Source organism: Neoarius graeffei, chromosome 17 (genome assembly GCF_027579695.1).
Source record: "Neoarius graeffei isolate fNeoGra1 chromosome 17, fNeoGra1.pri, whole genome shotgun sequence".
NCBI classification, from domain to species: Eukaryota; Metazoa; Chordata; class Actinopteri; order Siluriformes; family Ariidae; genus Neoarius; species Neoarius graeffei.
Window position 1 is genome coordinate 49,549,378 of NC_083585.1, and position 26,200 is coordinate 49,575,577.

A 26,200-nucleotide genomic window follows, 5' to 3' on the forward strand; every position below is an offset into this window, starting at 1 on the left:
ACACGCTAACCATTAGGCCAACTCGCGGTTATTGTGGTAGTCAGACAGACAGAAATGGGCATCCTGGTCATCCATGTTGGGGGTTGGGCATACAGAAAACCACCCTACCCCGTAAAAAAATACACAGTTACAGAAACTGGAAATGTTTGCAACAAGGCCCTATGTGCTGTTCAACACAAGGAGGATAGGTGATGGTGAAAGGTACTGAATTAGACCAAGAGATACATGGCATTTATACTGTTTTACTCAAACTAGAAATGAAATACTCAAATATTTTGAGATAGGCTTTTTTTCACCGTCAGCCAAAATTATCAAACTTAAAATAGAAAAATGCTTGAAACATCGTAATGAGTCCAGAATATATTAAAGTTTGACTTTCTTAAATAACTGATGAAATATATATATTGAAAAGGCCAATTAGATAACTGCATGAATGTGCAGGTATGCAGGTGTTTCCAAAAAAAACATGGGTAGTGAGTGTATATTTTCTGTTGTTAAGCTAATACAATACCAGCTAGCTAGAACTAGCATACCTGATGACACCCACCAAAGCCACTGAAATTTACTTTTGTCTGTTGTGTGGAGAAAAATGGCTGACTTCCATCATATGATTAGTTTCCTGTGGAGCTGATGCACTATCATAGCCATATAACAATGCACCTTTGAGAAGAAATATGTTTTGGCCTTCAATTTAAGAAGGACCTAAATCTTGGGGAAATTATTGCATTTATTTTTCAGAAACTTTGGTACAAACTGGGAACTTTGTGAGAAATTTGTGAAAATTAATAACTACAACTGGAGTGTGCTTCTTCTACAGACTGCATTATTATTATTATTATTATTATTATTATTATTATTATTATTATTATTTCAACCCTGATTCCAAAAAAGTTGGGACAAAGTACAAACTGTAAATAAAAATGGAAAGGACCCTTCTTCTACGCTGCCATGATGGTGTAATTGATGCAGTATGTAGTTTGGCATTGTCATGTTGGAAAAATGCAAGGTCTTCCCTGAAAGAGACGTCATCTGGATGGGAGCATATGTTGCTCTAGAACCTGGATATACCTTTCAGCATTGATGGTGTCTTTCCAGATGTGTAAGCTGCCCATGCCACACGCACTAATGCAACCCCATACCATCAGAGATGCAGGCTTCTGAACTGAGCGCTGATAATAACTTGGGTCGTCCTTCTCCTCTTTAGTCCGAATGACACGGCATCCCTGATTTCCATAAAGAACTTCAAATTTTGATTCGTCTGACCACAGAACAGTTTTCCACTTTGCCACAGTCCATTTTAAATGAGCCTTGGCCCAGAGAAGACATCTGCACTTCTGGATCATGTTTAGTTACAGCTTCTTCTTCGAACTATAGAGTTTTACCTGGCAACGGCGGATATCACGGTGACTTGTGTTCACAGATAATGTTCTCTGGAAATATTCCTGAGCCTATTTTGTGATTTCCAATACAGAAGCATGCCTGTATGTGATGCAGTGCCATCTAAGGGCCTGAAGATCACGGGCACCCAGTATGGTTTTCCGACCTTGACCCTTACGCACAGAGATTCTTCCAGATTCTCTGAATCTTTTGATGATACCATGCACTGTAGATGATATGTTCAAACTCTTTGCAATTTTACACTGTCGAACTCCTTTCTGATATTGCTCCACTATTTGTCGGTGCAGAATTAGGGGGATTGGTGATCCTCTTCCCATCTTTACTTCTGAGAGCTGCTGCCACTCCAAGATGCTCTTTTTATACCCAGTCATGTTAATGACCTATTGCCAATTGACCTAATGAGTTGCAATTTGGTCCTCCAGCTGTTCCTTTTTTGTACCTTTAACTTCTCCAGCCTCTTATTGCCCCTGTCCCAACTGTTTTGAGATGTGTTGCTGTCCTGAAATTTCAAATGACCCAATATTTGGCATGAAATTTCAAAATGTTTCACTTTCGACATCTGATATGTTGTCTATGTTCTATTGTGAATACAATATCAGTTTTTGAGATTTGTAAATTATTGCATTCCGTTTTTATTTACAATTTGTACTTTGTCCCAACTTTTTTGGAATCGGGGTTGTATTATTATTATTATTATTATTATTATTATTATTATTGAACCTAGATAAAGCATATAGAATGTATCATTTATAAGTTCGTCAGCTAATTCAAAACCAGTTAAACCCAGTGTAGTGTATTTCTTTTCCCTTTCAGACTGTCAGAAAAAGAAATAACGATCTCGATCTGTGTGTGTGTGTGTGTGTGTGTGTGTGTGTGTGTGTGTGTGTGTGTGTGAACAGCTCTGTTATGCTTTCTCCTAAGAGAAAGCAGTCGCACTGTTTGTGTACTGAACCTGTCAAGGGCATCCAGTTATAATGACTGGTAAACATGGAGCTAATGAAGACTACAGGGAAAGGGACTAATTAGTAAACTCTTTCTATTTGTCATAATTTCTCTATCTTGGTATATTTTCAAATTAAATCCCTTGTTTCATATCAGCTACAAGCATGTGATGCTAAAGCAAGTTTCTAAAGGGTGTCAAGTTCTGTTATGATTATAATTACAACTCCAAATCAGAAAAAGTTGGGACAGTATGCTGAAATTCAAATTAAACCTGAAAACAATCATTTGTAAATAATATTTGACCTGTATTGCACTCAAACCAATACCACAGCACATTATTTCATGTTTTACCTCATTAATTTTCTTGTTTTTACAAAATACATCTCATCTCATCTCATTATCTCTAGCCGCTTCATCCTTCTACAGGGTCGCAGGCAAGCTGGAGCCTATCCCAGCTGACTACGGGCGAAAGGCGGGGTACACCCTGAACAAGTCGCCAGGTCATCACAGGGCTGACACATAGACACAGACAACCATTCACACTCACATCCACACCTATGGTCAATTTAGAGTCACCAGTTAACCTAACCTGCATGTCTTTGGACTGTGGGGGAAACCGGAGCACCCGGAGGAAACCCACGCGGACACGGGGAGAACATGCAAACTCCGCACAGAAAGGCCCTTGCCGGCCACGGGGCTTGAACCCGGACCTTCTTGCTGTGAGGCGACAGCGCTAACCACTACACCACCGTGCCGCCAAAAATACATTTATTATTTAATTTTTTATTCTTGCAACATCTCATCTCATTATCTCTAGCCGCTTTATCCTGTTCCACAGGGTCGCAGGCAAGCTGGAGCCTATCCCAGCTGACTACGGGCGAAAGGCGGGGTACACCCTGGACAAGTCGCCAGGTCATCACAGGGCTGACACATAGACACAGACAACCATTCACACCTACGGTCAATTTAGAGTCACCAGTTAACCTAACCTGCATGTCTTTGGACTGTGGGGGAAACCGGAGCACCCGGAGGAAACCCACGCGGACACGAGGAGAACATGCAAACTCCACACAGAAAGGCCCTCACCGGGCACGGGGCTCGAACCCGGACCTTCTTGCTGTGAGGCGACAGCGCTAACCACTACACCACCGTGCCGCCCTTCTTGCAACATATATAAAAAAAAAAAAAAGAAGTTGGGATGGTAAAGCATTTCCCATTTTGTCATGTTGACGTTCCTTCACAAAACACTTAAAAGATGTTAAGGGACTGAAGACACCAAGTGATGAAGCGTTTCAGGTGTTATTTTTCCCCATTCTTCCTGCAAACAGGTCTTCAGGTGTGCAACAGTGTAAGGTCATCATTGTCATATTTTTCATTTCAAAATTCACCACACATTCTCCATTGGGGACAGAAGACCCAGGCACCCTCTTCTTCCATAGCCATGTCTTTGTAATGTGTGCAGAATGTGCTTTTGCACTGTTTTGATGAAAAATCCCTGGAAAAGACGTGACCTTGAAGGCAGCATATGTTGCTCCAAAATCCCAATGTACTTTTTTTTTTTTTTCGCATTAATGCTCCATCACAGAAGTATAAGTTACCTTTGCCAAGGGCACTGACACAACTGCATACCATGACAGACCCTGGCTTTTGGACTTGTTGCTGGTAACTTGTTGCTTCAAATCACATCATCATTTACATTAATTGTTTTACCTCATTACTAGCCCTAAATCCCAACTTTTTTTTTTTTTTTTTTTGGGGGGGGGTGTTTGTTTTTGTTTTTTTTTAATGTCTTGCAGGCCTGACATTCAGGAACGGATGTATAAGAAGAAATGAAATGAGGTTGACCAGATAAAACATGAAATATTTTGGTTTCATATTGTCTGCAGTGAAATATAAGTAAAAGTAAATTTAGAAATCACTGCTTTCTTTTTTTATGTGCATCTTTCTTACCGTCCCAACTTTCTCTAATATGGGGCTATATCATTTATTATTATTATTATTATGATTAGTAGTAGTCGTAGTAGTAGTTCTTGTTGTTGTTGTTGTTGTACAATTACAACTACAATTACAGCAAGTGTCTCGGGAGTCTCATACTATTTATAAAAGAAGAATCCCATATTTTAATTCCAAGCATGGGGAATGCATTTAATTTAATTTGATTATTAGCAGAGTTATCCTATGAATATTATCCTGTCAGGGGAATTACTCAAATCCCATTAGATAATAGCCAGACTAGTGCAGGAAACTGGGAATTTATCCATTTTAAGGCCTATTTACATGGACATGGTGAGATTTTATGAACCAAACACACACACACACACACACACACACACACACACACACACACACACACACACACAAAGTAAATGGACCCTTGCTCATTAAGAGTCACACATGCAGTAGGAAAAAAACAAGATCATCAACAAACTAATGGGGAAAAATGTCATGGGAAAAAATCAGTCTATTGTCTATATATTTTCAGCTGTTATTAATTCTTCAGACAATAAATACATTTGAATTTGTAAGTAGGCTTAAGATATGGTCAAATATTTTTCAGCATTTGTATAGTATGGTAAGAAGAATAGTACAGGTAACTAAAAATAGCAACTAACATTTACAATCACATCCAAACTTCATTTTAAAACAGGGCTGAGTGTCAACATGTAATTTGTAAATGAGTGCAGAATGTGTTATCAGAATGTGTCTGCTCAACAGTTGTTCATTTCAGTATGATACGCATTTGCAAACAAGAGGCACTGTGACGTGCAGACCTGGATGCAGAGTTTTGGAAAAATGGGATTTTCAAAGACAGTTGTTTATCATTACACATTTTTTGAGGTTAATATTAATTTCATGTCAGAACTAAAACACACCAGACATAATTCAATTTGTGTTAGCATTGTGTTTAGCCTTAAAAATTAATTAATTCATTCATTCATTCATTCATTGAAAAACTTAGCTTTAAAGACCTGTATGTAACAAGGATAGAATGTGAACTGATTATGGCCTTAAACAGATGATGATGATAATGATAATGATTATTATTATTATTATTATTATTATTATTATTATAAGTACAGTACGGCATGGTGGTGTAGTGGTTAGCACTGTCGCCTCACAGCAAGAAGGCTCTGGGTTCAAGCCCAGTGGCCGACGGGTGCCTTTCTGTGTGGAGTTTGCATGTTCTCCCTGTATCTGCGTGGGTTTCCCCCACAGTCCAAAGACATGCAGGTTAGGCTAATTGGTGGCTCAAAATTGATCGTAGGTGTGAATGGTTGTTTGTCTCTATGTGTCAGCCCTGCGATGATCTGGCGACTTGTCCAGGGTGCATCCCACCTCTCGCCCATAGTCAGCTGGGATAGGCTCCAGCCTGCCCGTGACCCTGCACAGGATAAGTGGCTACAGATAATGGATGGATGGAAAATTGAATGTATTCTAGACTCATTACACATAAACTAAAATGTTTCAAGCATTTTCTATTTTAATTTTTAGAATTATGGCCTACAGCGCAAAAAAACAATCATTTCGGGTTTGAGTGAAACAGTATAACCACTACACCACTGTGCCGCCCATCTACACATTATCTATACTTATTATTTCTCAGGGTTTTGGGGGAAGCTGGTGCCAATCCCAGCTGACTTTGGATGAGGACTGGTCCTCTCTGGCCAGGTCAACAATCTATTGTAGGGTTGGGCTTCAGGGAGTGCAAGCTCTTTGCTCTACCACTGAGCTTCAGGAAGGACAAGCTCTTTGCTTGGCTGTTGAGCTTCAGGGAGGATGTTGTAACACTGGTGTCCATGCCAAATCCAAGCCCATGTCCAAGTCCCTGTCCATGCTCAAGCCCAATGGCCTGCTTGAGGCAATACCCATCCCAATGCCTGAGTCCATGCCATATCCAAATACATGCCCCTGCTGATGCCAGGATCCATGCCCATACTCAAGCCCAGAGTCTATGCTGATGTTCAAATCCATGCCCTTGCTGACATCAGGGTCCATGCTCAAGCCCAGAGTCATGCTTGAGTCCATGCCCATGTTTGAATTCATGCCCATGCTGACAGTGGGGTCCATGCCTATGCTCAAGCCCATGTCTATGCCTGAAACCATGTCTATGACTGAATTAATGCCCATGTCTAATCCGGAGCCCAAGTCCATGTCCTGCCCAGAGCCTGAGCCCAAATCCCTGTCCTGTCCAGAGCCCAAGCCCAAGTCCATGTCCTGTCCAGAGTCTGAGCCCAAGCCCACGTCCTGTCCAGAGCCCTCAACTATGTCTAGCTCGGAGCCCTTATCTGGGCCTATGTCTGAAGTCATGTCCAGACCTGAATCCATGTCCAGGTCCACACTCAAGCCCATGTCTATGCCAGAGCCTCTGACCATCCTCATGCCCCTATTCAAAGCCCAACCCAAGCCCAAGTCCCAGCCTAAACCCAGGTTCTGATGCCACATCTGCCCAGAACCAGAGTGGAACTCTGAGGGGACGTTTTCTTGTGCCAGGCCCTTTACCCCGAGGCAGTCCAAGGAGGATTTTAGCTGCCGGAGGGAGTTATTTGGAGGTTTCTGTCATGCCTTCACATGCTTGAGCCTGGCGCAGCTTGAGCAGCTGCTCGTATCCACGTGCATGGAGCGCGTTCCGCGTGCCCTTAAGATGATTGATCATTGCACACACCTGTTGCTGATTTGGAGCACAATCAGTGCACTCATATTAAGGACGCTGCTTTCTGCCAGATGGTGTGAAGTATTATCATGAATATCACTGCTATTTCTGTCATGTTCATTTCTTGCCATGTTTAATGGCTCTAGTTGATGCTTCTGTTTATGACTCTGCTTTCAGTTTTGTTACTCTGACCTTGCTTCATATTTTTTATTTGTATATTAGCACGCTTGTAAATAAAAACCTTCCTGCAATTACATCCATCTACTGCTGCTTCCTGACAATAGTGAGCTTAATTACACTGCATTTTAAGACATAAAAATTTTGCTTCTTACACAAGTGTCAGGTGATTTACATAAGTCTCAGCTTACTTTTTTTTTTCTTGCTAGACATGTGACATGTACACAATGTGTTAGGGTTAATAAATTGCCATGTAGCATGGACACATTTTCTAATGTGCAATGACTCTGTAAAGGTATGGAGAGAATAATGTTATCATGGCTTTTGGTAATTTATATCATTAGCATTTAATTTGAAATCTAGAGTAATATCAAAATCTATCTAAAATAAAGAGAGATGTTATGCAATAATAAATAAATGTATTTTATCTTTTAACCATTTTAATTTATCAGGGAATTTTATTCATAAACACCGTGTTTATCATGCTTTATGACGCTGCATTGAATCTGAAATTTTCTCTTTAAGAACATCTGATAATGTCAGGCAGAAACGTGACATCTGTGAAGGACTTTTTCATCATTGGTTTTCCTGGACTTCAGCCTAACTACTATGCCCTTGTATCTGCAGTTATGTTCATTGTCTATGTGTGCACTTTAATAGGGAATGGAATTTTTCTGCTTTTGTTTGCAACAAACAAGAGTCTCCATAAACCCATGCATTTTATTTATATGAGTCTTGTGTTGTCTGATGTGTTATTCAGTACATGCACCTTACCAAAGATTATTGCTCGATATTGGTTCCAAGATGGGACCATTTCTTTTGCAGCTTGTTTTTTTCAGATGTACTTAGTGCATTATTTTGGTACAGTCAATGCATGGACATTAGCTGAAATGGCCATAGATCGATATATAGCAGTTTGCTACCCATTTCATTACCATACTCTTATGTCAAATAGAAATATATTAATTATGTCCATTTTAGTCTGGGTTTTTGCTCATGGTGGCAATATAATGATAGTTGTTAGAGCTTCTCCCCTCCCTTACTGTGGAGCTAACACCATTGTACACTGCTATTGTGATCATGTATCTGTTACCCTTCTTGCATGCACTGACAGGGCTCCATATGGTTTTCCAGCTTTTGTTTATGCCATGGTAGTATTGCTGGGCTCTCTTTTCATTATTGTGGTCTCATATTCCTTAATTATTTTAGCTGTCCTAAAACTATCAAGCACACAGGGGCTGCTAAAGTGTTTTTCCACATGTAGTTCTCAACTCATTATAATTGCGCTCTTCTTCTTACCAAAGTGTTTTTATTACTTAGCTGCCAATATAGGTATCAGATTTAATGCTGATTTGAAAATAGCCATCATTATGCTGTATAGCCTGCTACCCCCAATGATCAATCCTTTACTCTATAGTCTAAAAACAGAAGAAGTTAAGAAAATATTGATAAGAAAATTTAAAAAAGGCCAAGTTAACTTGACCTAAAATGCCAGATATTAAAATATATTATACGGTAATACATGTGGACTGGGGCAGCACGGTGGTGTAGTGGTTAGCGCTGTCGCCTCACAGCAAGAAGGTCCTGGGTTCGAGCCCCGGGGCCGGCGAGGGCCTTTCTGTGTGGAGTTTGCATGTTCTTCCCGTGTCCGTGTGGGTTTCCTCCAGGTGCTCCGGTTTCCCCCACAGTCCAAAGACATGCAGGTTAGGTTAACTGGTGACTCTAAATTGACCGTAGGTGTGAATGTGAGTGTGAATGGTTGTCTGTGTCTATGTGTCAGCCCTGTGATGACCTGGCGACTTGTCCAGGGTGTACCCCGCCTTTCACCCGTAGTCAGCTGGGATAGGCTCCAGCTTGCCTGCGACCCTGTGTAGAAGGATAAAGTTGCTAGAGATAATGAGATGAGATGAGACATGTGGACTGGGTTTTTGTGTTTCTCTGGTTGTACTGTAATTGGATTCACACCATCATGCCTGACTTCAGTTGACGATGATCTGAATATTGTGGAGAAAATTCAAAATCTGTGAATTGATAGCTACTTTGAAATGGTCAGGTAAAGAAACAGAGTCCCTGAATCTCAATAGTAGTGTATTTCATGCTTTAAAATACCTAATTCAGTTTACTCAAAGATTGAGAATAAGATGTACTTTTATTAAAAATCAGACTCAAAATCACAGAGAATTCAAAGGGTCTGTACCAGAGATGCAATGAAGCAATAACTTGTAGAGTTGATTTATAATAATTAGAAGAAGAAGAAAGAAACCTTTGTCACATGCACACTTCAAGCACAGTGAAATTCATTCTCTGCATTTAACCCATCTGAAGCAGTGAACACATGCACACACCCAGAGCAGTGGACAGCCACACCAGAGTGCCCGGGAAGCAGTCAGGGGTTAGGTACATTGCTCAAGGGCACCTCAGCCCAAGGCCGCCCCATGTTAACCTAACTGCATGTCTTTGGACTGTGGGGGAAACCAGAGCACCTGGAGGAAACCCACGCAGACATGGGGAGAATATGCAAACTCCACACAGAAAGGCCCTCATGGCCGCTGGGTTTGAACCCGGAACCTTCTTGCTGTGAGGCGACCGTGCTAACCACTATGGATTATTATAACATGCAGGCCCACTACCCATCCATGAATGACTCCTTATCTTGATCCAGTTCTCGCTCAGACATTACAATGCTCACACTCACCTGAATTTTAATGGAAATGCTTTCTATTTTTGTTCAATCTCTCTGTGTACTTTGACAGCTTTTTCATGTATCTCCTTTGCAAGGTTTTCACATTTATCCAGTGTGACTCTGAGCATGATTACCTCTCTGGTTTTTAGTCTTTGCTTTCTGTGTGTTGTCTTTATCCTGTTTGTCATATACTGCTCTATTTGCATAACTATTTGTCCATTGCTTGTTTTTGACCACAGTGACTTGGACCAACTTACTTGGTTAATTGCTAAATAACATTAAGTAAGCACTGCCTCTGATTTATGACAATTTTCAGTATAAATCTGGGCTGACCCATGACAAAATACTATCATGATTTATTATCAGGTGGATCACAGAAACAATTAACATATATTTTCTTCTGCCATCCAAGGCAAAATAATTCTGGATATTTTGGATAATTCTTTAATTCTTGTTTAAATGATAATAAAATATTTCTTGGTTTGGCAATATTTTTTATTGTGCAATATTGTGTAAAACAAAGTCCACAATAAAACATCCAACTGGGTCAAAAAAAAAAAAAAAACACACATGGTCAGAACACAATCAAGGCTGATCACAATCAAAAGGGCAAAATCACAGAATGTATTCACAAAGGGTTTACACAAGTTTCTATCAGGGATGTCAAATGAAACTTCCCCCAATAAAGCTTGTCAGCTGGACCACCAAATTAAATTAATCAGAACAATAAATTCAAGGCCAGTAACTCTGCTACTGACAAAATGTGCCAATTTTGTAATGTTTGATTATCAAGCTGAAAACGTGATGCTACAAACATGTCACTCTGGATAAGGGCATCTGCTAAATGTCATGTCATGTAATGTAATGTAAAGTCTTTTTTCACAGTAACAGGGCTCAATACTAATGTTTTTGCTCTACTAAATTTTATTTATTTATTTATTGATCCATCCATGGGGGGGCATGGTGGTGTAGTGGTTAGCGCTGTCACCTCACAGCAAGAAGGTCCGGGTTCAAGCCCCGTGGCCGGCGAGGGCCTTTCTGTGCAGAGTTTGCATGTTCTCCCCGTGTCCACGTGGGTTTCCGCCGGGTGCTCCGGTTTCCCCCACAGTCCAAAGACATGCAGGTTAGGTTAACTGGTGACTCTAAATTGACCGTAGGTGTGAATGTGAGTGTGAATGGTTGTCTGTCTCTATGTGTCAGCCCTGTGATGACCTGGCGACTTGTCCAGGGTGTACCCCGCCTTTCGCCCGTAGTCAGCTGGGATAGGCTCCAGCTTGCCTGCGACCCTGTAGAACAGGATAAAGCGGCTACAGATAATGAGATGAGATGAGATGAGATGAGATGAGATGAGATGAGATGAGATGAGATGAGATGAGATGAGATGAGATGAGATGATCCATCCATCCATTATCTGTCACTGCTTATCCTGTGCAGGGTCGCAGGCAAGCTGGAGCCTATCCCAGCTGACTATGGGTGAGAGGCAGGGTGCACCCTGGACAAGTCATTATCTATCTATCTATCTATCTATCTATCTATCTATCTATCTATCTATCTATCTATCTATCTATCAAATCAAGTTTATTTGTATAGCGCTTTTAACAATAAATATTGTCGCAAAGCAGCTTTACAGAATTTGAACGACTTAAAACATGAGCTAATTTTATCCCTAATCTATCCCCAATGAGCAAGCCTGTGGCGACAGTGGCAAGGAAAAACTACCTCAGACGACATGAGGAAGAAACCTTGAGAGGAACCAGACTCAAAAGGGAACCCATCCTCATTTGGGCAACAACAGACAGCCTGACTATAATATTAACAGTTTTAACAGGTATAACCCTCAACTGTCCTCATGGGGCCGTCCTTCACAGGAGCGGTGCGATAAAACTCCGACCAGACACAGGGCACCAGGATGGATCAAGCAGGTCCGAGGGGCAGAAGATCCAGCATCTCAATCCCAGGATCAACATGTAACTCAGAGGGACAGATTGGGGGGGGGGGGGGAAGAAAACATGTTGTTAGATATGCCCTAAAAATGACAAGTATTAAATCTGTGTGGTAGGCTCGCAGAGACGAGAGTCTTGACATCAGACATAATACACAACAATGGCATGTTAATATGGTTAAAAAATATCATGACCTGCTCTGGCTAGATGCTTGATTGGGTGATGGGAGCACACTCCTCAGCAATGATGAGATGCAGATGGGACCCTTAGGGCTGGCCAAGGCAATTCAGTTACATTTCACCGGGTCTGGGACATGCGACAGAATGTCTGACGGCCAATTCCCTGCAGGCTACGATAGCCAGTCGAGGTCTCCACCCTCTCCACCAAAAGATTTCCTGTTGACTCCATGCAACTCAGAGGGACGGATTTGGGGTGGGGGGGAGGGAAAGAAAACACAGGTGGTTAGGTATGCCCAATGTCACCTGAATAAGTAGGAACAGTATACATATTGCACCGAGTACAAGCAGGGACTCCGGCAACTAACTATGACAGCATAACTAAAAGGAGAGAGCCAGAAGGTAACACAGGCATGAGGGAGCCCTGGGACATAAAGCAGCCAGCCACTACACCGTCAACAAACTCGAGTGAGCAAGCGAGTGGGGACTGACAGCATCCATACATCCCAGTTTACCAAAACACTCTATGTCTGAGGACCCTCCAGATCTACTCCTTTACCTCATAAACACCATTAACAAAAGGCTTGACTAAACAGATATGTTTTCAGCCTAGACTTAAATGCTGAGACTGTGTCTGATTCCCGAACATTACTTGGAAGGCTGTTCCATAACAGTGGGGCTTTGTAAGAAAAAAAAAGATATCCATCCATCCATCCATCCATCCATCCATCCATCCATCCATCCATCCATCCATCCATCCAGTCCACTTGTCATTTGATTAAGTGTAATGTGGCCTTTTACCCAAAATGAGTTTGACACCCCTGTTCTAGGTGCAAGATAAACAAAGCTCAGGAAAAAGTTATCCAGAACTAATTGAGGCATGACTTCACAGGTTGTGTGTGTGAATGCACTGCCTGTAAAAAGTGTCCAGACCAATGACATATGAGGTGCAATCAAAAAGTTCTGGCACTGTTCCTGTTGTGAATGAACTAAGTGCGGCAAGGTCGTGTATGTGCAGCAGGAGCAAGCAATAATTTTCATGAGGCAGTATCCCTTTTGATATCCTCCTGTCAACACTGGGACATGTGTTACACATGTTTTTGACAATACATGCGCATGCGCACTGCAGTTTTACGATGGACTGGACAGTAAACATCAAATTCTGTGTCAAACTCAGAGAAATCAGCAAGAAATACCCTGGAAGTGTTTCAGCAAACCTAGTTGTATAATTACTCACTTCTAAATCTTTTGTGGTCATTTTTTGATAACTTTTGATTTGATTCATATGTTGGTTTTTCTGACTTTATGTGAATTAAAATATGCAAATTTGCCAGTTTTCTCTTTGAAAATAGGCACATCTCAAAAGAACCAATGTCCTGGTCACAAAAGCAAAGTTTGAGGGGAATAATAGCCATTTTCTATATATTTGTAGTATAAGCAATTATGGTGAGGCGGAAAAAAATGGCTAACTTACCCAGGTAGAAAATAATAATAATTATTGTTACATAGTGTAATTTTTACAGATGTAACTTAAAATGTATGTTTGGCTTGTTTTCCATTTACTTACATGGGAATGCATGGAGTTAAAATTTGTACTGCAGTCAGCTTCTACTACATCAATTATTTAGACAAATCATACATTTTAATGTTCCAAATGTAACTTTGGGATGAATAATCCTTTCAATTCTCAAAACATTGTCTCAAAATGTTTAGATACATGTGTTCAATACAACGTTTTGACTGTGACTGAATTCTGGCAAAAAGCTAGAAATTTGGTTTTGGTTTTGATCAAAATTGGATTTTTTTGCCTATAACAGACACTGGCAACTCAGCTTTAATAAATAATCAATATATTTAACCAAAATTACCTGGAATTGCTTTCTAAACTTTCCCACAATATCTTCTACAAAGATTATGTTGAGAAAGGAACCAAATAGTTATGCAAATGCAGTGGGAAACACAGCCAGTTGACCTCTCAAACCAGGCCAGAAATTCCAGTGGCCTGGACTGTCTTGTGACTGATTTGGCCTGCTCGATCTTTTTTGTTTGTTTGTCAGTTTGTTTCAAGAGATAATGTTTCACCCACGTTGTCAAATGTGATTGGTTAATGAATTATAAATAAAATATAAAAATAAATATTTAAAGCTAGATGGGGTGGCACGGTGGTGTAGTGGTTAGCGCTGTCGCCTCACAGCAAGAAGGTCCGGGTTCGAGCCCCATGGCCGACGAGGGCCTTTCTGTGCGGAGTTTGCATGTTCTCCCCGTGTCCGCGTGGGTTTCCTCCGGGTGCTCCGGTTTCCCCCACAGACCAAAGACATGCAGGTTAGATTAACTGGTGACTCTAAATTGACCGTAGGTGTGAATGTGAGTGTGAATGGTTGTCTGTGTCTATGTGTCAGCCCTGTGATGACCTGGCGACTTGTCCAGGGTTTACCCCGCCTTTCGCCCGTAGTCAGATGGGATAAGCTCCAGCTTGCCTGCGACCCTGTAGAACAGGATAAAGCAGCTAGAGATAATGAGATGAGATGAGCTAGATGGCCTTTTGATTTCATAAAATCAGTGAAATTTAGTTCCCTCTGAAATTTGGTCATTGTAATAGATGTTTAAATCTGCAGTATGCTTAAAAAAACCCAGGCCATTCTGTGGCTGGGAAGTTATTTAATTTGAGGGAATTCCCAAGCAAATAATATGCATGAAATTGCTCACTTCGCGCAGTCAAGCAGGCAGAGGAAGTACGTGTGTGCAGGCGCAGGTTTACCTCCTTCTTCTTTTGGGTTTTACAGCAGCTGGAATCCACAGAGTTGCATTCCTGCCATCTACAGATTTACCTTTGACTGTGCACTGACAGTTACATCATTCTGTCTCTAAACGAACAGCTGATCACACCGAGGTGCTTGCTGACCACCGATATTTATTAGTTTGGTCCTGCGGTTCCTTTCCTTCGCAACATAATGTCTTTTCTTCTCACGTTCCGTTATTATAGTCGGTCTTTCACATTTCATTTGCACACTCACATTTTTCTTTCCTGTTTCAAATTTGTATCCCACAATGCCTTGCGTGAACGGGGAAAGCCAACCATGTGTTGCATGACATAATATCTTGAATTGGGTCATGGTGAAGTAGGAAAAAATAGCAGAGAATTTAGGGCCATGTGGCTTTAAATTCATTAATTGTTATATTTAAAAAATACCTAATAGTGAATTCTGTGATTCAAATTCAGTAACTTTTGGTCCATGAAGCAAAAATAATTGGGTGTCAGGGATTTTTTGTTTGTTTGTTTGTTTGTTTGTTTGTTTTATGACCTACACTTGAAAAAGCTGAAAGGCCTTTAAAATGAATAAATAATTGAAATCAGCATGAAACAGAGCAATTAAGATGCACTGAAAAAAGCAGGCAGGTGGAGCAGACAACGAAAAGACGTGAAAAAACATTACCAAGGGAATATGAGAAAAATGCAGGAACTTCAAGTTCAGGTCAGTATGATGTACAAATGTAGAATTAATAATATTTAATTAAGCCATTTTTAATGTGATTTTCAGTACTTCTGTGAGCTAGCCTTTTTTAGGATCTGCATTACTTTCACTGGAAGTTTTTTTTTTTCTTATTGATTATTTGGAACTGTCTTGGAATTATTTTATGATGGTTTTATTCGTTTTATTGACACACATGCACCTTGCCATAAATTTAGAGTAAAGGCCCATAATAACCCTTGGCATATGTATGTGCATGTATATACATTTGTGGTCAGAAGTTTACATACACTCATCATGGACATGAATGTCATGGCAATATTGGGCCTTCAGTGATTTCTTTGAACTGTTCTTTTTTGGGGCAGTATGATAATACAACAAGCACCATTAAGAAGAAAAAATAATAATTTGTTTGTAAAAGATCCTCCTGAGTTTCTCAGATAGTCCAGAAATGTAGGGATCTAAGTAATTCAGAAGGATCTTCTACGAACACAACATTCCTGTACACTTCAGCCCCAGTAACACTCTGAGGCAGAAATTGTTCCACCCTAAGGACAGAATACCCAGACACAAACAGGACAACATCTCATCTCATTATCTCTAGCCGCTTTAGTCTGTTCTACAGGGTCGCAGGCAAACAGGACAACATAGTGTATGCAATTCAATGCAGTGAGGAATGCACAGACCTGTACATTGGGGAAACAAAACAACTGATTCACAAGTGCATGGCTTAACACAGGAGAGAGCCAGTTCCTCAGGCCAGGACTCTGCAGTCTATCTTCATCTCAATAACAAAGGCCACTCATTTCAGGACTGCAATGTACTCATTTTAGCCAGAGAAGACCGGTGGTTTGAAAGAGGAGTAAAATGGCCCTTTTCCATTACCCTTTTTCAGCTCACTTCAGCTCGCTTCAGCTCACTTCAGCCCGACACGGCTCGCATTTCGACTATCTAAGAACTGCACGACTCAGCTCGCTTCAGCCCTGCTCAGCCCCCAAAACTCGCACGGTTTTGGAGTGGGGCTGAAGCGAGCCAAACCGAGCTGAGTGAGGCTAGGGGCGTGAGGAGACACTCCCCTGTGCACTGATTGGTGAGGAGGCGTGTCCTCACATGCCCACACACGCCCCGCGAGCACGCTGGGATCTGTAAACACCGTAAACCCGGAAGAAGGAGAATTACGAATTACGAGAATTATGAAGCCTTATGTGCCTCACCTCATCTATACGCTCTTGCCAGTATCTGTTGGCGTTGTCGGTGACAACAAGCCACAGCACCAAGACCAGCAACACTAACGACTCCATGTTTATTGTTTATTATCCGGGTTGTGAGACTGCCGCTTAAAAGGTCACTGATGTCACTGTTTGCGCCGCCTAACGACATCACGTGACGTCCACCCACTTTCGCTAACTCCACCCAATGTGTCCACCCACTTCCAGCCAGCACGGTTCAGCGCGGTTGTAGTCGAAATGCAACTCCAACAGCCCCACTTAGCTCGACTCAGCCCGACTCAGCACGGCACGGCTCAGCCCAACTCAGCCGCGTTGGTAGTGGAAAAGCGGCAAAAGAAGCCATCTTTGTCAACCTGGAATGACCATCTCTTCACAGAGGAGGTGGTCTGAGACACCACTTATCAGCCACCTACAATGCAGTCCTTGGTACACTTCCCAGAAAACTGAATAAACATCCACACCAAAACTCAGCTGACTTCAATGACTCACATGATGGCAGAGAGAGCCAACGACCCACAGATCACCCTAATGACTCTCTAGGCTGCTAACATCATTCACACCTGTCCTCCAGTGACCCTAACACCTACAGAATAACTGACGATCCATGTGATCTCAATGACTCTCATTAGGGTTGCTTTTGGTCTACTAGAGGATAAATACCTGGAACTCCCCACTAGTCAGACAGAACTGAAGAAGCCTTTCGGATGAGAGGTGAAATGTCTTCAAGGATTTCAAGCAAGTCCAGTTGCCTTCTTTAGCACCTACAGAAGACCTCAAAAAAATTAAAAAAGCAACAAAATATGGAATAAAAGTATTTGATGGTAAGAACATATCTTTTTTATTTTTCAAGAATTATTATAGCATTTTTCACAAATTGCTACTGTCATTTCACCAGTTTGTTTACATTCTGAGCAGAAATGATTTTGTCAAACATTTTGTATAAAGTTTTTAATTTGTCAAATTTGAAAAAAATAATAATAAAAATGCTCTGCTTCTCAGAATCCAGTGAATGTGTATATAATAAATCAGGTATTCCACTCAATCTCGTCATACATGGCTTATAGGTGACTCGGTGCGATGCACCTCGTCAGCTATCAGCTCACGTATGACTCGATTTTGTGGAATAACTGTTAATTATTAAATTATATAGCTGAACATATCTTTGTTACAGTTTGTTCTGAAAGTCAGTGGATATTTTTCAAGACAGTCTCCAAGAAGCCTCATTTCAAAAAAAAAAAGCCTGTTATGTTCCCATATAGCTTAGGGTTGTCAAGCTAGTGGCTATAACTTGATTTAAACTGAACCTAGTAATAAACATTGGTAGTTAGTCAGCAGTTATTCTTTGATGTGTTACTAATGTCATTTTACCACCAGTAGATTAGTTTACAAATGTAGGTGTTGGCCATTGTTCAAATGTCCTACAGAAAACCCACATATGAGGTAATTTTACATGTGATAGAGTAAAAGGACCCCAGAGGAACAAACACTTCATTAAATAGCTGGCCTCTTGTGTGTTCGAAGAGGATTTATCAAGCTTCAATGGGCTTTGTTTAATCAAGTACTGTTCTTGTTTACAAGTTGTAACATACTTAAAAGTTGTAAGAAACTATAGCTTGCTCCAAATTGCATGAAGGTCAGAATGCATTGTTTGAAGCTTTAGTCCATTTTTGTTAGTCTATACTAATGGATACATCAATAATTTGTGATTGATATTATGTCAGAAAAAACAGCAACATAATCTTCTGTTTCCCTTTGTAAAATTGCAGTGATTAGGTGATCCTGAGATAATCCTGAAATACTTCCGAAGCTATGAACCACTATTCCAATTTCACACTTATTGAAGAATTCTACCTTCTTGGATTTCCAGGACTCACTCCAGCATATTATGCAACAGTGGGAACCTTTCTTCTCTTAATTTATCTCGTGCTTGCAGGGGGAAATATTTTAAGTGTGGTCTTTGTTTGTTATGAAAAGAACCTCAGAAAACCTACCTACCTTATATTCTGTAATCTTGCAATAGTGGAATTTGGTTTTGGAACCATCACAATGCCTAAAATGATTGCAAAGTACCTGTTTAATGATGAAACTGTAACCTATCTGGGATGCTTTGTTCAGATGTTTTTTATCCATTATTTTGGGGCTGTCACTTCTTTCATTTTGCTTTTAATGTCCTTTGATCAGTTTATTGCCATATGTAACCCTCTTAGATACCGTGCTCTTGTTACAAATCATTCTATGGCAATTGCATGTGGTATATTTTGGGTGATTCCAGTCTCATGGCTGATACTGATAATTCACCAGACTATAGACATGCCTTTCTGCGACTCTAACATCATAACCCACCTCTTTTGTGACCAAAATTCTATAAGTATATTGGCCTGTGGTGATTTAAGGAAACTGAGATTGTTGTTCCTTATTATGACGATGATTGTGATGTTGGGGCCCTTTGTTTTCATCATATTTTCTTACCTAGTGATCATTGTAACTGTCTTAAAAATACCAAATGTCCAAGCAAAGTACAAATTATTCTCTACATGTAGCCCTCAGCTTCTTATAATATCTCTTTACTATTTGCCTCGATGTGCTGTCTATATTACAGACATAAAGGTTCAAATGTCTATTAATAATCGTGTTATACTTGTCATGTGGTATAGTCTACTTCCCCCTCTTATTAACCCATTTATATTCTTCTTTCGAACTAAGGAAATCAAACAAACTATCATCATGAAACTGAGAAAAAGAAAAATAAGTAATCAACTGAATATTCCTTCAGACTGAAAAAATTCAAAAGGGTTTTAGCACACTACTGTAGTAGACATACACAGTCTGCACATAAAATGTAGTAAGAATCTTATAAAAAAAAACAATTCTTCCTCTTCAAATAATAAATTACTATCTTCCAATTTCATTGTGTTGTCCATAAACATATAAAATATCCTTCTTGTTATTTGTCAAATTATTGTTGAGTCAGTAAATCAGGATAGGAACACTAGCATTACATACAGTATATGTAATTAATCTTCCATTTAACTACTAATACTAATATGCTAATATTTCTACTGTTACGATGTTATTATTCAATAGATTATATATATATATATATATATATATATATATATATATATATATATATATATATATATATATATATATATATATTCCCTTTGGACACAAGGAAAAATGCTATGGAACTTCATGTGTACAATTATACACATTATGTCCAAAGGATGGATAGATAGATAGATAGATAGATAGATAGATAGATAGATAGATAGATAGATAGATAGATAGATAGATAGATAGATAGATAGATTAGATAAAACTGTATTTATCCCTTTCGGAGGGTTCCCTCAGGGAAATTAAGATTCCAGCAGCATCATTACAGATAAACAGAGAAAAGAAATAGAAAAAAACTTCTAGATAAATTAAAATAAATTAAGTATTTACATATACGAATATAAAAGAATAAGATATGGGGAAGAGAGGAAGGGGGAGAGGGAAAGGGGGGAGAAGTGGGGTTATTGCACATTATATATATATATATATATATATATATATATATATATATATGGGTCCGTCTCAGAAACTGGTCTCTCATTTGGGACATTATGGTCAAAAAATAAATTTTCTAATTTGACTTTTTTTTTTTTTTTTGCATTTACCTAACACTCAATGTTTCTTTTGTCATGTTTAATAAGAATAAAGATAGCATCTTGCTTTATCTGGCTTCCACTGTGGAAATTTTTTTTTTTATTACAATTCAAATGCTTTTGTAAAATTGATTTACCATATAAAATAACTCCATCATGAAGAATTAAAGCCCCTCCTTCACAGATGAGTGAAAATATTGAATACATTTCCTCTTTTTGATTGCTTGGGTTAAAAATGCCAAGTTATGATGACTGAATTGATTATTCACTTAAATATGAATAATATGATACATTTTGGGTATTTGATATGGTGAAATAGGACACAATGGAAAAATCAAGAACACACCAGAAAGATGAGAAAAACGGTGGTGGTAAAAGAACAGCGAATGTACCGGCTGAAGGTCGCGTGGGTCTCTGCTGCGGCGCACAAACAATGGACATCACTACCGCACTGGACAGAGCGGGGGTGGGGCAAAATGACTGGCCGTAGAGTCCATCAAATTATAGCTCAGAAATTCATACAAGACCAGCTACCATTGTAACATATTCTGTAAGAAACACATTTTATACCTAACTTTCAGTTTTCGTTTTAAAAAACAAAATCACAGATTTTTAACTACATTTTTATATGGCATAGTGATTTTAAGTTACTACTTTTGGTGAGGTAGTGACCTCGACCCTGAGGCTTTCCATTTAGATCAAAACACACGATCGTATTGGTTTTGGGTATGTGGAAAATGGGGTTACAACGGTGATCAAATATTTTGCATGATGTTTTATTACGGTTATGATTATTCTGTGAGCGCACCAATCCTTAGGTGTATAAAGTTACAACTTAAAATACAATTAGTGATAACTGTCAACTTTTCAGTGGACGACAACCATTTTAAGGGAATGCGATGTAGTCAACCATTTATCATGTCCCAGATCAAGCTGCCATTTTTCCACAAATTTGCAGAATTTTTGCCAAATTCTGAATATTCACATCAAAGATTTAGTTTTATCTGTATTATTTCTTTCATCATTTTATTTCAAATTAAAACCAACATCACCATTCAAAACTGTATAGTTTACTGACTGAGTATATTTAGTGGGGTACCCCCACAGTACCCAGTTTCTGAGACAGACCCATATATTCAATAAATTACTAATGAGGAAATCTTTGTGTTTGCACTGTAACTAGTTGTCAATATTTTTCCAATTAAAAATTTGTCAGCAGTCCATGATATAGTCATATATATGTAGATAACATTCCAGGGATAAAAACACAATGGATAAGAGTCTTTTTTTTTTTGGTGCTGGTGTTGTTGTTGTTGTTGTTGTTGTTGTTGTTGTTGTGGTTTTTGTTTTTCAGCAATGTAAAAAGTAGAAGCATTTGGGTTTATTTATTTATTTATTTATTTATTTTGATAATACAGAAAATATATCACTGTTGAACATGATGCTGGTGAAAACATTAAAGAAAGGAAGGTTAATAATACGGGAACTGATAATTGATAAAAATGTGAAGGTGGACTTTCTTTCAACAGTGTGACATGTCCATAGTTCATCCTTATGATTACTCCAGATTTAACCACCCAAGATGTCAAATGAATGCATCCCTTAGTCTGTTTAATCACATTTTATTGGCTACCAGCTGCCATGGGGAGAGCCATCACTGAGTTTATTTGATCACATTTGTTACCAGCCCCTATGATGACAAAAAATGAGAACCAGGATTGATTAACCAATTGGGATCAGGTACATTCTATGCGTAGGGTCATCAGTCGATGAAGTACTGATGCTTGAATACTGCAGGAGGAAAAAGATGGGTGGATCTGGTTTTTTAAGGGATGATGTTATTTTCAACATTTCAGTGGAACAATTAACTACGGTATGTCTACACTGTTAGTGTTAATATAATGGCAAAAGTGGTTAATGGCAAGCAACAGACTATAAATATAACCATTGCCTCTACTTCTGTCTTGCATCAACCCAAAATGCATGAGTGTCTTGCATATATCTTTTTTTCTTTTTTTTTTTTGTATACATAACACAGTGATTTTATTTAGCGTATTCTCTCAAAACCATGAGCAAAGATGGCAGAAATAGTATTTTTGGGTCTTTCAAATTTGAATTGATCTCTAATTAACTATCATCAATATCTTATTTCAGCTTCTTTGTCTTTTCTTTTTTTGAACTCTAGAACCTAAAAAGAAAAAAAAAAACTTTATAATGATGTACCACAGTATCTTCACAGAATATTATTAGGTAGTTATCAGGTAGTTATAACGTACTTGAACTTACTTAACATAGTATGTAAATTAACAAATTATTGGGCCATGTAACTGTAAATAATATCTTCAACAATAAAACTGAGACCAAAAATATTTAAATTCAGAAGCAGACTGCCATACATCCATTATGTATTATATGCGTCATACTCCAATAAGCTCCAAGTCTCTTCAGAAACAAGCCAGAGGGGCACATGGATCATATATTTTTAAAATACCAACTTACACTAGAATCCATATTAGCCATCTATTTACAATGGATTGCCTCTACTGCATTATAAGCTCGGGAATTGTGACACTATAATACGCTCTACATATACAGTATCACGGCTCGAAATTCACGGTGGTCCAGTCACCCGAGGCGGCTTAATTTGTCATTTGGCGCGTAATTCCTGTCACTAGTCAGCCAGGCTGGCTAGTTGAAAATAAAAAATATATATGAAGCGAAGATTCAGACTAGGGCTGTGCGATATATCTAATATATTCGATATATCTCCGAAAATTCTGTGTGAGATACATAAAATTATTATATCGTAACTATCGAGTATTTTATGGTCATCTTCCGACTTGCATTTGTTTTGTGTTTGTTGCATTTGTTTAAAACATTTTCTGATGGTTTTCTCCCTGTCCCTCAGGCAGTAATGTGAGAGGCTGCCTAAGGGTAAAAAAAACCAATAATGTCACACACTCGCCAACCAATCCCGGGCGACATCTCGTTGCTGAAAGGAACTTGCGGGAATATTTTCTAGTTTCGGTTTACAGCGCTGACTCAGTTCGTGCAACTGCTGGTGTTGCACAGGCTACCGTGTAAGCTCTGTCAATTTCAGCGACAAATTAAAAATGGAAGCAGACGAATTGGTTCCTAAAAGAACTAGTAAGGGGTAAGTCATCCAGCATTTTTTGGGATATCGCGAGGAGGACGTGGAACAGCAAATGCCAGTTTGTAAAGTGTGCAAAAAAACTGTCATCACAAAAGGCAGCAGCACTACAAATATGTTCCATCACCTGAAAACTCCCCCAGTACAGTATGAAGAGTCTCTTAAATTCCGAACTACTTGCCCACGAGCTAACCCCCCCCCACAAGCTAAACAAATGACCATAGCAGCCTCGTTCTCCAAAGCCACCCCATATGAGAAAACGAGTCAGAGATGGAGAGCTATAACGGATGCAATCACTAACGTCATTGCCGAAGACATGATCCCAATTAGTATAGTGGAAAAACCAGGCTTCCAAAAATTATTAAACACACTCGATCCCAAATATGAGTTGCCTGGCCGCAGACATTTTACAGAGAAGGCAACACCGGAATTATACACATCTGAGAGGCAGAGCCGGAAAACATTCAGTTCAAAAGTGTGCAAAGAGAAAAATTATGTTTTGCAGATCTCTCTCTTCTCTCCCTCAATCTCTCTCTCTATTGTGAATGTTCCAGTGGGTCTCAATAGTCAGGTTAATAGCTTGGAGATCTACCTCTATTTTTTAAAATAATTTAATGAAAGAGCACTTTTCTTATTTAGGCTAAATGTCTTTCTCAGTGTTGAGCTTGCACTTTATTGATTTGAGCTCTGAGCAGCTCTGTATTGTATTGCCCCTTTGTTGCAATTTTCAAGATTGTTTTTTCAGTTTGTGCCACATCTTTGTTGAATAAAAATAGTCTTATTTCAACTCAATTGTGATTAATCACGAACATGAAAATTTTAAATGTGTTGTTGAAAACCACCTGTAAAGTTAACCAAGAATGTTATTTAATCTGCAGGGATTGTAGTGAAAACAGTAAAGAGTAAAAGTTAGATTTCATGGGGTCCTTTAGAGGAGATTTCAATATATCATATATTGTGAAATGGAGAAAATGTATCGTGATATTCATTTTTTCCCATATCGCACAGCCCTAATTAAGACACACCGTCAACTAAAGCCGCCGCATATTAAGCGTGTGCCGTGTCTGTGTTAATCGATGTGTTTATCGGCAGGACGGAAAATACCGAAGAATTCCGAATCATATCGTGTATGAGTCAGGCTGTCGTTTTTTTCACTACTGCGTATGCATATAACGCATCTCGTTGAATATCGCGGTAATCACGTTATCAAATTCAATAGATGTGGCCACATTATTGCCCATTTAAACACGTGTTTTTGTTGTTGTTTACATCTACATCTGACAAAGCTACGTTGCAATGTGGAATTTTCTGAAAGGTGTACAGAAACCGCCAGAGACGGGGAGAAAGCGACCTCGGTCTGAAGAGGAGAAAAAGGCCGCCGATAAAGCGTACGAGAAGGAGAAACGACAAAGGACTTATAAGCAAACGTGGGAGCAGGGTAGGCCTTGGCTACGATACGATTTTTATGGAATACTTCATTTTTTTCAAGTTGATTCCTAGTCAATATGAAGCTCCTAATGCTTTCTCTCTCATAAATGGTTAAATACAGAAAGCATGTTGGACATATTTTGGGTGCTATAGTCATGATAGTAAGTGTATTTGTTTTCAATACTCATACACCAAGTTGCCAAGTTTTCCAATATATTATTATTTGTTGATATTATATTATGGTGCTCTGTGCTGTTCTCATTTATGTATTTAACAACAGTATCAAAATACTCGGGTCTTGAAATAAACGCACACTAGTCATGAACAGTGGTAACTACTCTCTTTTGTGTTATTTTTGACAGAAGTAAAATTCATACATGAACAAATTTTGGCTAGTTGATTTTCTGTTTGGCTAGTTACTTTGGAAGGTAACTAGTCTGGCTGGCTGGTGAAAAAATACATTAATTTCTAGGCCTGAGTATGCAATTTTAAACAAAAAATACACTATCTCTACATTGTTGGTCAGTTCTGTATCACCTGGAGTGTAAATGCAGCTATGCAGTGGCAGCTCATGTTATGAGCTGCATGTGTGCCGCCAAGGTATTAGTTGTAATTAAACTATTAAAAAATTGGAATTAATCAAATCTAATCAAAATTAGATCTAATCTAAATACTAAGAAGTGTATTGAAGCACTAGTGCTAAAAAGTAGTATAAATTAAAATACTGTAAGCAAAACACTGAAAGAAAAGTCCATAAAAGCACTTATTTAGCCTATTCTTATGCTATAACTCCAAACAAATTATTCAATTTACAGTGGGGCAAAAAAAGTATTTAGTCAGCCACCAATTGTGCAAGTTCTCCCACTTAAAAAGATGAGAGAGGCCTGTAATTTTCATCATAGGTACACTTCAACTATGAGAGACAGAATAGGGGGAAAGAATCCAGGAAATCATATTGTAGGATTTTTAATGAATTAATTGGTAAATTCCTCAATAAAATAAGTATTTGGTCACCTACAAACAAACAAGATTTCTGGCTCTCACAGACCTGTAACTTCTTCTTTAAGAGGCTCCTCTGTCCTCATTACCTGTATTAATGGCACCTGTTTGAACTCATTATCAGTGTAAAAGACACCTGTCCACAACCTCAAACAGTCACACTCCAAACTCCACTATGGCCAAGACCAAAGAGCTGTCAAAGGACACCAGAAACAAAATTGTAGACCTGCACCAGGCTGGGAAGACTGAATCTGCAATAGGTAAGCAGCTTGGTATGAAGAAATCAACTGTGGGAGCAATTAT

General features: G+C 39.1%; 2 protein-coding genes across 2 annotated transcripts; both read left to right on the plus strand.

The window, feature by feature from the left end:
• The first annotated feature begins 7,704 nt into the window (after positions 1 to 7,704).
• LOC132901206 (olfactory receptor 1E16-like) lies at positions 7,705 to 8,655 on the plus strand. The gene has a single exon (XM_060943541.1). The coding sequence runs from the start codon at positions 7,705 to 7,707 to the stop codon at positions 8,653 to 8,655; it is 951 nt and encodes a 316-aa protein (XP_060799524.1).
• Positions 8,656 to 18,469: 9,814 nt separating this feature from the next.
• Positions 18,470 to 19,447, plus strand: LOC132901207 (olfactory receptor 1500-like). Its single transcript, XM_060943542.1, has one exon. It carries the CDS (start codon positions 18,479 to 18,481, stop codon positions 19,445 to 19,447), a length of 969 nt encoding a protein of 322 aa, XP_060799525.1. The 5' UTR covers positions 18,470 to 18,478.
• The last annotated feature ends 6,753 nt before the right edge of the window (positions 19,448 to 26,200 follow it).